Genomic DNA, 13,866 nt, shown 5'->3' with positions numbered 1-13,866 from the left:
GAGGCGGGATACACACCCAGGTCCCTCCGACACCAAAGTGGCAAGGGGGTGGGAGGGGAGTCCAGGCTGGGACGGGGGCGCACTCGAGCCGGCGGAGCGCCCCTAGGGAGGGGGCGGGAGGCCTCCCCTGCCCAGCTCCCAGCCGGTGGTGCAGCGTCCGCCCCCAGTCGCGGGCGCAGACTGGCGGCCGCCTCCGGGCCACGTGGTGCGCGCGGCGGGCGCGTCCGAGGAGCCTGCGGCTGCTCCTGGCTCACAGCGCTCCGGGCGAGGAGAGCGGGCGGACGCCGGGGGCTGGGCCGGTGCGGGCGGCGAGGCAGGCGGAGGAGGCGCAGAGACAGCGGGGCGGCGTCGGGGCCGCGGCCTCTCCCTTCCCGCGCCCCTCGCGTCGGGTCCCCGCGCCCAGGGCGCACGGTGGAGAGGGACGCGGCGGAGCCGGCCGGCAGCCATGGAACCGGCCCCCTCCGCGGGCGCCGAGCTGCAGCCCCCGCTCTTCGCCAACGCCTCGGACGCCTTCCCCAGCGCCTTCCCCAGCGCTGGCGCCAATGCGTCGGGGCCGCCAGGCGCGCGGAGCGCCTCGTCCCTCGCCCTGGCAATCGCCATCACTGCGCTCTACTCGGCCGTGTGCGCCGTGGGGCTGCTGGGCAACGTGCTCGTCATGTTCGGCATCGTCCGGTGAGTCCGTTGCGGGCCGGCGCCGCAGGGCTGGAGCCCGGGGTGAGGGTGGGGACCACGAACCTGGGACCCCAAGCCGGTTCCCTGGACTCCCCGCGCCTCCATACTTCCTGCAGGGGCACCTGGGGCCCAGCGAGAGGCGAGGCCGCTTACATCGAGGGGGACACAGGAATGTGTGTCATTGTGTGTGTGTGTGTGTGTGTGTGTGTGGTGGGGGGGGAGTGCGCCGCGGTTGACTAAATTACATTTGATCATCTGTTGGCGGCGTCCCCTTGCTTCTTTGTGGGACAGTTTGGCGTCAGTTTGTGTGTCTGTCAGTTTGTGAGTGGATGGTTGTGACAGTACAACTGTATGTTTGGACGTCGGAAACATGCCCGTGGGGTGGGCAGAGCTGCTCTGAGGTGCCGCGGGCCTCTGGGGAGACCGGTGTGAGGGCACCGTGCAGGCAGGGCGGACAGGAGGGTGCTGGGTGTCAGCACCTCGCCGTGGGGCCCTTACCAAGTCATATTTGGTGCTCATCTGTTGGTGTGAGCTTGTCCCTGACGGTCAGTTTGTGATTCTGTCTGAATGTAACGATGTGACTATTGTTTCTTGTCAAGCCCTTGAAATCCCGAGGGCGGCAGAGCATCCAGAGTGGCCGTCGTCCCTGTGTTTGTGCAGCTGTGTGTGCCTTTGCCAGTGATTCCTGGATAACATGGGCCACAGCTGTGGGCCGCCAACCGGTTCTCTGTTCCCTTCCCCAGTGGCCATCTGGTCAGGAATTCTGAATAGGATTCAGAGAAGACTCACGCCCTCCTCACAAATGCCCTCTCCCATTTTCTCTTTGCCTCCTCTAACAGTCTTTTCTTCTGCCAAAGGCAGCAGAGGTTGGCCTGGGCTGGAGTGGATTTTGAGTTTTCATCCCAGGAAGTGAGATGCTCTTCTTGGAGCTTATGGAGAGTGCTGGGACCTTCTCAGAGAGCCTCAGACGTCAGCTTGCCCCAAAGTAGCCCTCCTCATACAGCCCCACAAGCTCAGACATGGCCAGTAAAGGTCGAGAGGAAAACATCCATCTTTAAAACAACAAAGATGCCCTGGTATTTACTGTTAGTTGAAAATGGGTCCTTCATGCCGGTGGACCAAGGACATGGCCCTAAACCTCTCTGGGCTGTGGGGTGCCACCATGCAGGGCATAGGTCAGGTCGTGGACTCAGAGGTTGGAGAGATGAACTGTAGTCTCAGCCCAGTCATGGATGCCCAGGCACCATTCTTCCAGCCCTGCCTCCCATCCGCCTCAGTTTCCCTGTCTGAAGAATACAGACCCAATCTCCTCAATTGGAAAGTATGAATTCCAGGATATGGGTTCTCTGCAGGGCAGAGCATGGTGTGTTGGAGCGTGGGATGAGGTGTGTGGGTGTCAGTGGGCTTCGGCATTGATGATCTCTGGGGGATCTTTGCTCCTCCAGAAAGAGTGGGGGGTGCAAGAATTTCCTGTGGTTTCCATGACTCATCACAAGCAACAGTGGGAGAATTCCCCCCAAGCACAGGCGGGACTGAACTTTGCTTTGTGTCTTTGTCAGTGATTCTCCCCACTTCGCAGGCTTCAAGGCAGGCCGGCCTGGTATGAATCCCTGCTCTGCCACGAACTGGCTCTGTGACTTGGGTGAATCACTTAGCCTCTTTGAGTCTCAGTTTCTTCATCTATAGAATGAAGCAATGATAAATCTTCTTCCACAGGGTTGTTGTGAGGTGTCAGTGAGAGAGCACATAACACACTGCCCTGGCGCCTGGACCCAGTAAATGGACGCTGTCTGTATAGCGAGGAGGAGGGATTTTCTAGATCCTGTAGAATCCGACTAAAGAAGGGAGCTTGAGGGAGGCGCTTGTCCTAAGGTGGGCCTGAGAGTAGCTGTGATTCTGAGAGCTCCAGGTTTCTGTCACCTGCCCTGTCTAGGGGAGCTCCAGGTGCCCAAGTCTGGAAAAAGCTGAGCGTCAGTGTGTTCGGTCTCATTTCCAACCTTTTCCCCAGGGCCTCTGGTTGGTGGGCTGACTGAGCACAGCTTCCCCACTACCATTGAGCAAGGGGAGGGGGCTCCCACTGCCGAGGGTCCACTGTGGGGAGGCTCTGGGCTCAGCCTGCTAGGGGCATTCCCATGCTGCTTTCCCGGAATCGCATTGCAAAGTGTACACAAGCAGCTTAGAGGGCCCCTAGGGGTCCCCATGTTGCCAAGACATTCCGCTGGTCAACCATTTATGTGAAAACTGTATCTCTGGGTCTGAATGATTGAATCCTCACCTTCAATCCTATGGGACAGGCATTAGAGTCATCATCAGTACCCGCATCCTGCAGATAAAATGAGGAATCTGCGGCTCAGAGAGAGGCAAGGTGACTTGTTCTCGGAGGGTACCACAGTTGGCACCAGGCCCAGAGCTAGAACCCTAGTCTGTGACTTAAGTCCAAAACTTTTCTCCAGAGTTGCCTGGGGTAGAGGACAGTCAAAGCATTGTCTGGAAGGAGGGTGGCAGAATTCTGTCCCTCCTCTTTTATTTTTGAGACAAGGTTTCTCTCTGTTGCCCAGGCTGGAGCGTCGCAATCACAGCTCACTGCAGCCTCGATCTCCTGGGCTTAATGCCATCCTCCCACCTCAGGCTCGTGGGTAGCTGGGACTGCAGGCACACGCCATGCTAACTTTTGTGTTTTTTTGCAGAGACAGGGTTTTGCCATGTTGCCTAGGCTGGTGTCAAACTTCTGAGCTCAAGCGATCCACCCGCCTCGGCCTCCCAGAGTGCTGGGATTACAGGCGGAGCCATGGTGCTGGCTCTGTCCCTCCTCTTGTGGTAGAGTCCTCAGAGAGTAGATACCTGGGGACTGTGCTCCTCTGCGGTTTTCAGCCTGTGCATTTTAGGCTGCTGTCCTTTGGGGAGGGGGAATGATAAGGGCTGGTGCTGAGTCCTTCCCCAGTGAACAGTGAACGAGAGTCTGAGGGCAGGGCAGCTGCCTGGGTCTTGGCTTCTGCTGGAAAAGCCCCAGGGGCAGTGGGGAGAGGGCGGCCCGGGCTGGAGAAAGGCCCCTGCTCCCCTGAAGGGCTCCTCGAGCTGCTCTCCATCGGTGGTTTCCTGGCAGCCCAAGCAGGACCTGCCGTAACAATGCATGAGCCGGCTGCTGGGTTGAGTGAGTGAATTCTGCCTGTCAGTCCTGAGCTTAGGCAGCGTGTGGAGGGTGGGGGGCAGGTGTGCAAGGGAAGATTCAGAGACCCTTGGGGAAGGGAAGCCCGGGGGTGTAGTGGGCAGAGCTGTGGCTCTGGACCAGACGTGTCTGAGTTCAAAGCCACTTACTTGCTGTGTACTCGGGCTAGTGACGAGCTGTCTGAAGCTCTTCTCATTAAAGTAGGAACACCGACAGCGCCTCCAGGGTGGGAGTGACGATTAAGTGGCATAATGTGTGATATCTGAGCCTTTCAGACCCTAAGCTCTTTGAGAACATGGAGGGGCTCTGTGTGAAGCACTGAGAATAATTAACTCATTCTACAACATTCTACACGCTCTGTGCTAAATGCCGAGAAAAAAAACACACCGTGCCCCAGACCTTCCGGAGCTTAGGGTCTGGTGGGAGAAACAGACATTCGTCAGCCAGTCATCCAATAAACTGAAGTTTGTAGCTGTGGTAGGCGCTATCTGTGAAAGTATGTGGGGGATTTGGGAGCCCGTGATGGGGGCAGGGGAGGGTCTCAGCTGGGCAGAGAGATCAGAGAAGCCTCTGCAGAGCTAAAGGATGAGGAGGAGAAACTGAGTCAAAAGCTGAGGGAGGAGCTGTGGCCGAGAAGCAGGACGCTGATGAGGGCCTGAACGTAAGAACCAGGAATCTCAGAATTCCAGGTCAGAAGCATCCTCCGTCCTGCAGGCCCCACACTCTGTCCTCTGTCCCCTCCAAGGAGCCACCTGAGAAGCCGTCTCATCCTGGGGGCCTGAGAGGGGCCTCTGGGAATTGTGCTTTTAGCAAACAGCCTGTGGCTGGTGGAATGAGGCTTCCATGAAGCGTGAACAGGACTTCTGTGGACAGGTGGTCCCAAGGCAGAGCATCACGCCCTCCTGCTGCATGTGGGATTGGCCAGCATGATGACTGGTGCTGGCCGTGGGGATGCCCTGGTCCTCAGAGCAGACACTGGACAACCCCTCCTTCTCGGCAGAATCAGTGTCCTCTGCAGGGCTGGCATCTCAGAGACTTCCCATGGGCAGCCCAGTGGGTAGGTGCGGTGTGATGGGCTTAGCAGGCCCCTCACCTGTGGCAGGTGACCCCCTCTTCCTCCTGCCCGACCCAGAACCTGGGCAAGAGGAGTCAGTGCTTTCCCACCCGGCCTCCTGTCTGTTCGCAGCCTTCTCTTGTCTCCCTGCCTGCTCTGCGCCCTGAGCCAGGTTTCAGCAGGTTTGTCCCCTCGCAGCATGCCCTGCCTCCTGCCAGCCCCGGCCAGCCTCCACGAGACACCTTCAGCCTGTGTGCTTCTCTGCCCCTTGATCTCATCTCAGCCCATGTCTCTTCTGATTTGTCTCCTTGTATCCAATGCTGGCTCTGCTACTTACTAAGAGCTTTAGCAAGCCGGCTCGCCTCACTGCACCTCTGTCTTCGTGGGAAGATGTGGGTAATGGTACCACCTCATAGGTACCTTTGTCCTCAGGATTGGATGAGATGATGTTTGCAAAGCACTGCATTTTCCCTCCAATCTGAGGCGACTGCAGCACCCAGCAGGGAGGGGAGCTGGGCCAGGCAGGTGGGCTGTGGCAGGGTCGGGATAGGTGAATGAAGGGTTCTGGTTGTCTCTTCGGTCTCCTGCCGAGGTTCCAGAAGCTGCTGGGGAAAATGCTGAAGTGTCTTCTTAGCAGAATTTGTAGCACTGAATCCCTGTCCTGTTTTTGGAAGCCCCTTGGCTTCTTGTCTCCCTCCCCTCTCTTGGGTCTGGACGCAGGGCCTCTGGGCCAGGAGAGATTCCAGTGAGATGACACAGTGCAGTGGTAAAGGTTGTGGCTAGAGGTCAGGGAGCGTCTGGTCTCTATCCATGTCCCAGAGGTGTGGCATTGGGCAAAAACAGCTTAACTTCCCTGAGCGTCTTTTTTTTTTGGATGAAGTCTCACTCTGTTGCCCGGGCTGGAGTACAGTGGTGCGGTCTCAGCTCACTGCAACCTCTGCCTCCCAGGTTCAAGGGATTCATTCTCGTGCCTCAGCCTCCCCAGTAGCTAGGATCACAGGCACTCGCCACAACGCCCAGCTAGTTTTTGTGTTTTTAGTAGAGACGGCGGGTGGGGGGGGCGCAGGTTGGCCAGGCTGGTCTCAAACTCCTGACCTCAAGTGATCCACCAGCCTTGGCCTCCCAAAGTGCTGGAATTATAGGTGTGAGCCACTGCACCCAGCTCATTTTATCATTTAAAAAATTGGGGTGATATGACAGGTTATTGGGAGGACTCAAAGAGATCGAGCATGGAAAGGCCCTAGCATAGCACCTGGCATGCCCTGCACTGTGGTTTCCTGGCACTCCTGCAGTGGCTGCAGGTGGGCAGAGTGCAGGTGGGCTGTTGAGGCCTGGTCGTCTACGTTTTCCACCTTGGGCCCTTTCCCATGTCTTGCATTACCTGCACATGTATTCGGTCAGTAAAGCATTTGCTGTTGCTGACCCATGCCAGGCCTGTCCAGCCTCAGCTCTCACTGCCCAGACCCACAGCTTAAACCTCCATATGTCCCCTGGCTCCTAACACAGCTATGCCCCGTGCCACCCCCTGGTTAGTTGCAACTCCACAGACAAGTGCAGCTCCCTGGAACTGTGGGAGTCCAGGGAGTCCCCAGACCCAGCCAGAGGAGGGGATGCCTATGCATCATGGAGAGGGAGCAGCAGTTGCTCCCTGGAGAGGTGCGGGTGGAGCATTCCGGATAGAGGGAACCACAGGAGCAACGATTCACCAATTCACCGAGGCTGAGACGAGAGTGTTGGGGACCAGGGTGGCTGTGAGGATGCAGAGGCTGCAGGGACAAAAGCAGGAAAGGTGTTGTAAGCAGGTGTCCTTCTTACCATAGTGTCAGAAGCACCTGCTGGGTGCTGAGCTTGGCTGGGCTTGGGGGCCACCCATGATTCCTGAGGAGGTGCACCTGCTAGAGTAGCCCCAGGTAGTTTGGAGGCAGGTGTTCTCATGGGGATGGTGAGAGGGAGGGCTGAGGAGAGGCCTGGAGGCAGGCCCAGCATGACTGTTTGAGGAGCGAGAGGCCGTGCTGAGGTTCTCGTCTGGATGTGGGAGCTGAGGCTGGACAGGTCCTCAGGGGTCCCATGGTAAGGTTGGCGTGCTGGGAAATGAGGGAGCTTCGGGTCACAGGCCATGGGAGGGGGGGGATTTTGGAGCAATCTGTGCAGAATGGTGTTCAAGAGAATGAATTTGGTGTGGGGGTGAGGGGTGGATTGGATGGGGAGGGGCTCAATGTGGGGAGACTAGAGAGGGTGGCTCAGGGCAATGCAATGAAAAGAGAGCCATGTGACCTTGGACAGGGCCATTAAAACCCTGGCCTCAGCTGTCCCCTTTCCGAAATGGAGTGCTGTTGGACCTAACAAGAGGGCAGGAAGCTGTGCATGGTGGTGCCTGCCTGTCATCTCAGCTACTCAAGAGGCTAAGATGTTGATCAGACTGGACAACATAGCAAGACCCCATTTCAAAAAAAAAAAAAAGAAGGAGGCAGCAGGAGGAGGCCGGGCTAGATGACTTGTGGTGAGGCTGAGCAGAGAGAACAAGCAGCAAGCCCTGCTGCATCTCTTGGTCTTGCCTGGAGCCTGCTCCTTCCTGGGTCTTGGGTTCATTCCCTGGGGAGTGTGTGTGACTTACAGACGCACTGGGGTGGGTCCACAGGAGTCACTGAGAACACTAAAGAGCCTCTTCCTAAGCTTCTGCCCCATGTCGGAGGCTTCTGGAGCCAGAGGCCATGTTGAGGTTGAAGTATGCAAGCTGCGCCACAGCCCTGAGATGGGGGCTTTCTGTTCTCATTTGCAAATGGGGACAAGAAGGCCCAGAGGGAGCGAGTGCCTCTCACAGCAAGAGAGGGGTGGAGTCGAGATTCCAACGCAGGCCTCTCTGACTCCAAAATCACCCCATGTGTCCATCTGCTGCTGCTGTCCGTGACATGGCGGAATGGAGGCGAGTGCTGGGGACGTCTAGGTAGAGAAGCAAGGAACGGGGACGGGGTAGAGGGTAGATTGCTGTCTGCAAATCTCTGAGGCCTCTGCATGGGGTGGCAGCAGTTGAGAGCCTGGGCATTGGAGCCAGACTGACCTGGAATTACATCCCAGCGGTGCCATTTACTAAGAGAGTGAGCTTGAGCAATACATACACACCCTCTCTGAGCCTCAGCTTTCTCATCTGTGAAACGGGAGTAGCGATAGACCCTTATAGAGTGGTTATGAGGAGTTCACGAGGCCTGATGTGAGGGACTTCAGCATAGAGCTAGGCATTTGGTATGTGGTCAATAAACATTTTCTGTAATTATGACTGTTTAGAAGAGGAGTCAGACTTGCTTTGCATTCATTTGATTGACAGTTTTTGAGCCTCAGAGGAACTAGTTTTTTTTTTGTTTTGTTTTCTGTTTTTTGAGATAGTCTCACTCTGTTGCCCAGGCTGGAGTGCAGTGACGCAATCTTGGCTCACTGCAACCTCTGCCTTCTGGGTTCAGGCGATTCTCTTGCCTCAACCTCCTGAGTAGCTGGGATTACAGGTGTGTGCCACCATACTAGGCTAATTTTTGTATTTTTAGTAGAGATGGGGTTTCACCATGATGGCCAGGCTGGTCTCGAACTCCTGGCCTCAAGTGATCCACCTGCCTCAGCCTCCGAAAGTGCTGGGATTACAGGTGTGAACCGGAACTAGAATTATTGAGTAGGTGGTACAGGGAAACTTTATCAACTCGATATTATAAATTTTCAGCTGGGTGCAGTGACTCACACCTGTAATCCTAACACTTTGGGAGGCAAAGCAGGAGGATCACTGGAGTCCAGGAGTTCGAGACCAGCCCAAACAATATGGCAAGACCCTGTCTCTACAAAAAAATTAAAAAGTTAGCTGAGCATGGTGGCATGCACCTGTAGTCCCAGCTGCTTGGGTGGAAGGATGGCTTGTACCCAGGAACTCAAGGTGACAGTGAGCTATGATTGTGCCACTGCAGTCCAGCCTGGGCAACAAAGCGAGATCCCATATCTCAAACTCCTGACCCCAGGTGATCTGCCTGCCTCTGGCCTCTCAAAGTGCTGGGATTATAGGTGTGAGCCACTGCATCTGGCCTGAGACCCCATATCTAAAAAAAAAAGAAAGAAATTTTCTTCTACAATAAAGATAACAAACTTATTTCCGAAAATATGAAGAAATTTAAGCAGAGACAGACATTATCCATAATCCTACCACAAAGAAAAGAGCTTTTTCATTTTGGTGTATTTCCTTCCCATCTCTTTTCTGTCTCTCTTTCTGTTTCTCAATTTTATTTATTTTTAAGTATTTATTTTTTTTGAGACAGAGTCTTGCTCTTGTCACCCAGGCTGGAGTACAATGGCACAATCTCGGCTCACTGTAACCTCTGCCTCCCGGGTTCAAGCAATTCTCCTCCCTTAGCCTCCCAAGTAGCTGGGATTACAGGTACCTGCCACCACGCCTGGCTAATTTTTGTATTTTTAGTAGAGACAGGGTTTCACCATCTTGGCCAGGCTGGTCTTGAACTCTTGACCTCAGGTGATCCACCTGCCTTGGCCTCCCAAAGTTGTGGGATTACATGCATGAGCCACTGTGCCCAGCTTATTTTTATTTTTGAGATGGGGATCTCCTTATGTTGCCCAGGCTGGTCTCGAACTCCTGGACTCAAGTGATCCTCCCACCTTGGCCTCCCAAATTGCTGGGATTACAGTCATGAGCCAACACACCCAGCTTTGTTTTTCCATTTTAGTGAAATCAGGGTCACATGTCAAAGTCATGATCACATTGCATGTAATATTTTGTGAGATGCCTATTCACTTAACATTATATGTTAAGCATGCGCTCTTCTAGTTTGAAAACATGATTTTTGATGGCTACATTGTATGAATGTGTTCTTTTTCCAGTGACTTTTATACTTTCCAACATTATGTCAATCTAAATAATGCTGCTGCTGCCCAGGCATGGAGGCTCACCCCCAGAATTCCAGCACTTTGGGAGGCCATGGTGGGAGGATCACTTGAGCCCAGGAATTCAAGATCAGCACAGGCAACATAGCAAGACCCTGTCTCTAAAAGCAAAAAAATAGTAATCATACATAATGCGGTAAACATTCTTGGACACGTGTGTTTGTGCACATCTCATTATTTCTTTCTTTTTTTTTTTTTTTTTTTTTTTTTGAGATGGAGTTTTGCTCTTGTTGCCCAGGCTGGAGTGCAATAGCGCAATCTCGGCTCACCGCAACCTCCGCCTCCCGGGTTCAAGTGATTCTCCTGTCTCAGTCTCCTGAGTCGCTGGGATTACAGGCGTGCGCCACCATGCCCGGCTAACTTTGTATTTTTAGTAGAGATGGGGTTTCTTCATGTTGGTCATGCTGGTCTCTATCTCCTGACCTCGTGATCCACCCGCCTCGGCCTCCCAAAGTGTTGGGATTACAGGTGTGAGCCACTGGGCCCGGCTATTTCATTATTTCTTTTCTTTTCTTTTCTTTTTTTTTTTTTTTTTTTTTGAGACGGAGTCTCACTCTGTCACCCAGGCTGGAGTGCAGTGGCACGATCTTGGCTCACTGCAAGCTCCACCTCCCGGGTTTACGCCATTCTCCTGCCTCAGCCTCCCAAGTAGCTGGGACTACAGGCACCCACCACCACACCCGGCTAATTTTTTGTATTTTTTAGTAGAGATGGGGTTTCACCGTGTTAGCCAGGATGGTCTCGATCTCCTGACCTTGTGATCCGCCCGCCTTGGCCTCCCAAAGTGCTGGGATTACAGGCATGAGCCACAGCACCCGGCCCTATTTCATTATTTCTATAAGGAATTTTCCCACAGTCAAAGCTCTCCAAGAAGGTACGGGCTGCTGTGTAATGTAGGGAGCTTCCTGTCACTGAAGTGTGCAAGTAGACACTGGGAAACCACTGGGTGGAGGTTTGGCCCTGGAGATTCTGGTGGAGAAAAGACAAGCAGAATTTCAGGCCCCTCTCACCATGGCTGAGATTTTATTTTATTGTTTGTTTATTTATTTATTTATTTATTTATTTTAGACAGAGTCTCATTCTGTTGCACAGGTTGGAGTACAGTGGTGCAATCTCAGCTCACTGCAACCTCTGCTCCCCTGGGTTCAAGCGATTCTCCTGCCTCAGCCTCTCGAGTAGCTGGGATTACAAGCATGTGCCACCATGCCCGGTTAATTTTTTTTTTTTTTTTGTATTTTTAATAGAAACGGGGTTTCACCATGTTGGCCAGGTTGGTCTCACAATCCTGACTCAAATAATCCACCTGCCTCAGCCTCCCAAAGTGCTGGGATTACAGGCGCCCAACCCTGAGATTTTAAAAAGAATGATTTTTAAATGCTGTGATCTCAGATTCTCCTTCCCCCTTGCCTGGCAGATGTCTGGACTTTGAGAGGCAGGGGTCTGTGCAAGGGCAAGGCATGATTTCATTAATCTCAGAGTCCTGGGACCTCAAAATCAAATTGGCCACACGGAATGTCATAACATGCACAGGAAGAGGGATAATCGTGGGGGTAGAGCAGAAAGTCTGGCTTAAATGAACAATTTACCATCCTCTGCAGGCTATAGTGGCCCCATTACCGGCTGGGGGCTATGGGGTGGAATGAGGGGGTGTCTGGGCTGTATTCTACTGATTTATAGTTCCCAGTGCAGCTGCAGAAATCAGCAGCTTTGTCTCTGGCCAGGAAGGGTATGTGCAGAAAGAATCTTGTCTTCTGTAGCTTTCCTAGTCTTTTTTTTTTTTTTTTTTTTTTTTTTGAGATGGAGCCTCACTTTATCACCCAGGCTGGAGTGCAGTAGTGTGATCTCGGCTCACTGCACCTTCCACCTCCTGGGTTCAAGTGATTCTCCTGCCTCAGCCTCCCAAGTAGCTGGGATTACATATGTGCACCACTACACCCGGCTATTTTTTAAAATTCTATTTATTTATTTATTTGAGACGGAGTCTTGCTCTGTCACCCAGGCTGGAGTGCAACAGCATTGATCTCGGCTCACTGCAACCTCCGCCTCCTGGGTTCAAGTGATTCTCCTTCCTCAGCCTCCTGAGTAGCTGGGATTACAGGTATGTGCCACTATGCCTGGCTAATTTTTGTATTTTTTGTAGAGATGGGGTTTCACCATGTTGGCCGGGCTGGTCGCGAACTCCAGACCTTGTGATCCGCCTCCCAAAGTGTTGGGATTACAAGCGTGAGCCACTGTGCCCGGCCAATTTTTGTATTTTTTAGTAGAGATGAGGTTTCACCATGTTGGTCAGGCTGGACTCGAACTGCTGACTTCAGGTGATCCACCCACCCCGGCCTCCCAAAGTGCTGGGATTACAAGTGTGAGCCACCGTGCCCAGCCCGTCTTTCTTGATAAGTAGAAAGAACTCAAACTTCAAGGTCCTGTGAGGTCAAAAGAAACCCATTCAGGCTGGGCGCAGTGGCTAACACCTGTAATCCTAGCACTTTGGGAGGCTGACGTGGGTAGATCATTTGAGGTCAGGAGTTTGAGACCAGCCTGGCCAACATGGTGAAACTTTTTCTCTACTAAAAGTAAAAAAGTTAGCCAGGTGGTAGTGGTGCATGCCTGTAATCCTAGCCACTTGGGAGGCTGAGGTAGGAGAATCGCTTGAGCCTGGGAGGCGGAGGTTGCAGTGAGCCGAGATCGCATCACTGCACTCCAGTCTGGGCGACAGAGTGAGACCCTGTCTCCAAAAAAAAAAAAAAGAAAGAAAAAGCCCCATTCAAAGAACACCACACAGGGAGAGGCAGAATTTTCCTCCCCTGCAGAAATGACCTTGTCACCAAGGCATAGAACTGTGACTCATGGATTATGGTTCTTTTTCTTTTCCTTTTTTTTTTTTTTTTTTTGAGATGGAGTCTGGCTCTGTTGCCCAGGCTGGAGTGCAGTGGCGTGATCTCAGCTCACTACAGCTCTGCCTCCCGGGTTCACAGCATTCTCCTGCCTCAGCCTCCTGAGTAGCTGGGACTACAGGCGCCCGCCACCACGCCCGGCTAATTTTTTTTTTTTTTTTGTATTTTTCGTAGAGACGGGGTTTCACCGTGTTAGCCAGGATGGTCTTGATCTCCTGACCTTGTGATCCGCCTGCCTCGGCCTCCCAAAGTGCTGGGATTACAGGTGTGAGCCACTGCGCCCAGCTGATGGTTCTTTTTCTTGAGCACCTATTTTGTGCCAGGCACCCTGCCTAGAGATGTATATATATTATCCATTTAATTTTTGCAGACCTCATGAGAGTTGAGTGTGTTGCCCCCATTGTATACATAAGGAAACTTGAGGCTCAGAGAAAGGATATAACATGCCCAAAGTCCCAGGATCATTTTGAAATCAGAAGTGTTGTTCTGAGCCCAGAGCCCACACGCTTTTTTTTTGTTTTTTTTTTGAGACGGAGTCTCGCTCTGTCGCCCAGGCTGGAGTGCAGTGGCGGGATCTCGGCTCACTGCAAGCTCCGCCTCCCGGGTTCACACCGTTCTCCTGCCTCAGCCTCCCGAGTAGCTGGGACTACAGGTGCCCACCACCACGCCCGGCTATTTTTTTTTTGTATTTTTAGTAGAGATGAGGTTTCACCGTGTTAGCCAGGATGATCTCGATCTCCTGACCTAGTGATCCGCCCACCTCGACCTCCCAAGGCCCTGGGATCGCAGGTGTGAGCCACTGCACCCGACCAGTGTCCACACTCTTTTTTTTTTTTTTTTTTTTTTTTTTTTTGAGACGGAGTCTCGCTCTGTCGCCCAGGCTGGAGTGCAGTGGCGCAATCTCGGCTCACTGCAAGCTCTGCCTCCCGGGTTCACGCCATTCTCCTGCCTCAGCCTCCTGAGTAGCTGGGACTACAGGCGCCCGCCACCACGCCCGGCTAATTTTTTGTATTTTTAGTAGAGACGGGGTTTCACCGTGGTCTCGATCTCCTGACCTCGTGATCCGCCCGCCTCGGCCTCCCAAAGTGCTGGGATTACAGGCTTGAGCCACCGCGCCCGGCCGACACTCTTAACCATTGCCTTGTTCTCTGCCA

The 13,866-nt window shown here is 53.4% G+C and overlaps 1 protein-coding gene across 2 annotated transcripts in view; it reads left to right on the top strand.

Moving 5' to 3' along the window:
- The first annotated feature begins 238 nt into the window (after nt 1-238).
- OPRD1 (opioid receptor delta 1) overlaps nt 239-13,866 on the top strand; it is a 59,536-nt gene continuing 45,908 nt past the window's right edge. For both annotated transcript variants that reach the window (XM_055261356.2, XM_055261355.2), the window contains exon 1: nt 239-672. In XM_055261356.2, the coding sequence (XP_055117331.1) occupies nt 446-672 (227 nt within the window). In that variant the 5' untranslated portion in view covers nt 239-445. The remainder of the gene's footprint in view (nt 673-13,866) is intronic.

The sequence above is a fragment of the Symphalangus syndactylus genome, chromosome 22, assembly GCF_028878055.3.
Source record: "Symphalangus syndactylus isolate Jambi chromosome 22, NHGRI_mSymSyn1-v2.1_pri, whole genome shotgun sequence".
NCBI lineage: Eukaryota > Metazoa > Chordata > Mammalia > Primates > Hylobatidae > Symphalangus > Symphalangus syndactylus.
The sequence above is the reverse complement of the archived record's forward strand: the minus strand, read 5'-3'. Positions and strand labels throughout refer to the sequence as shown.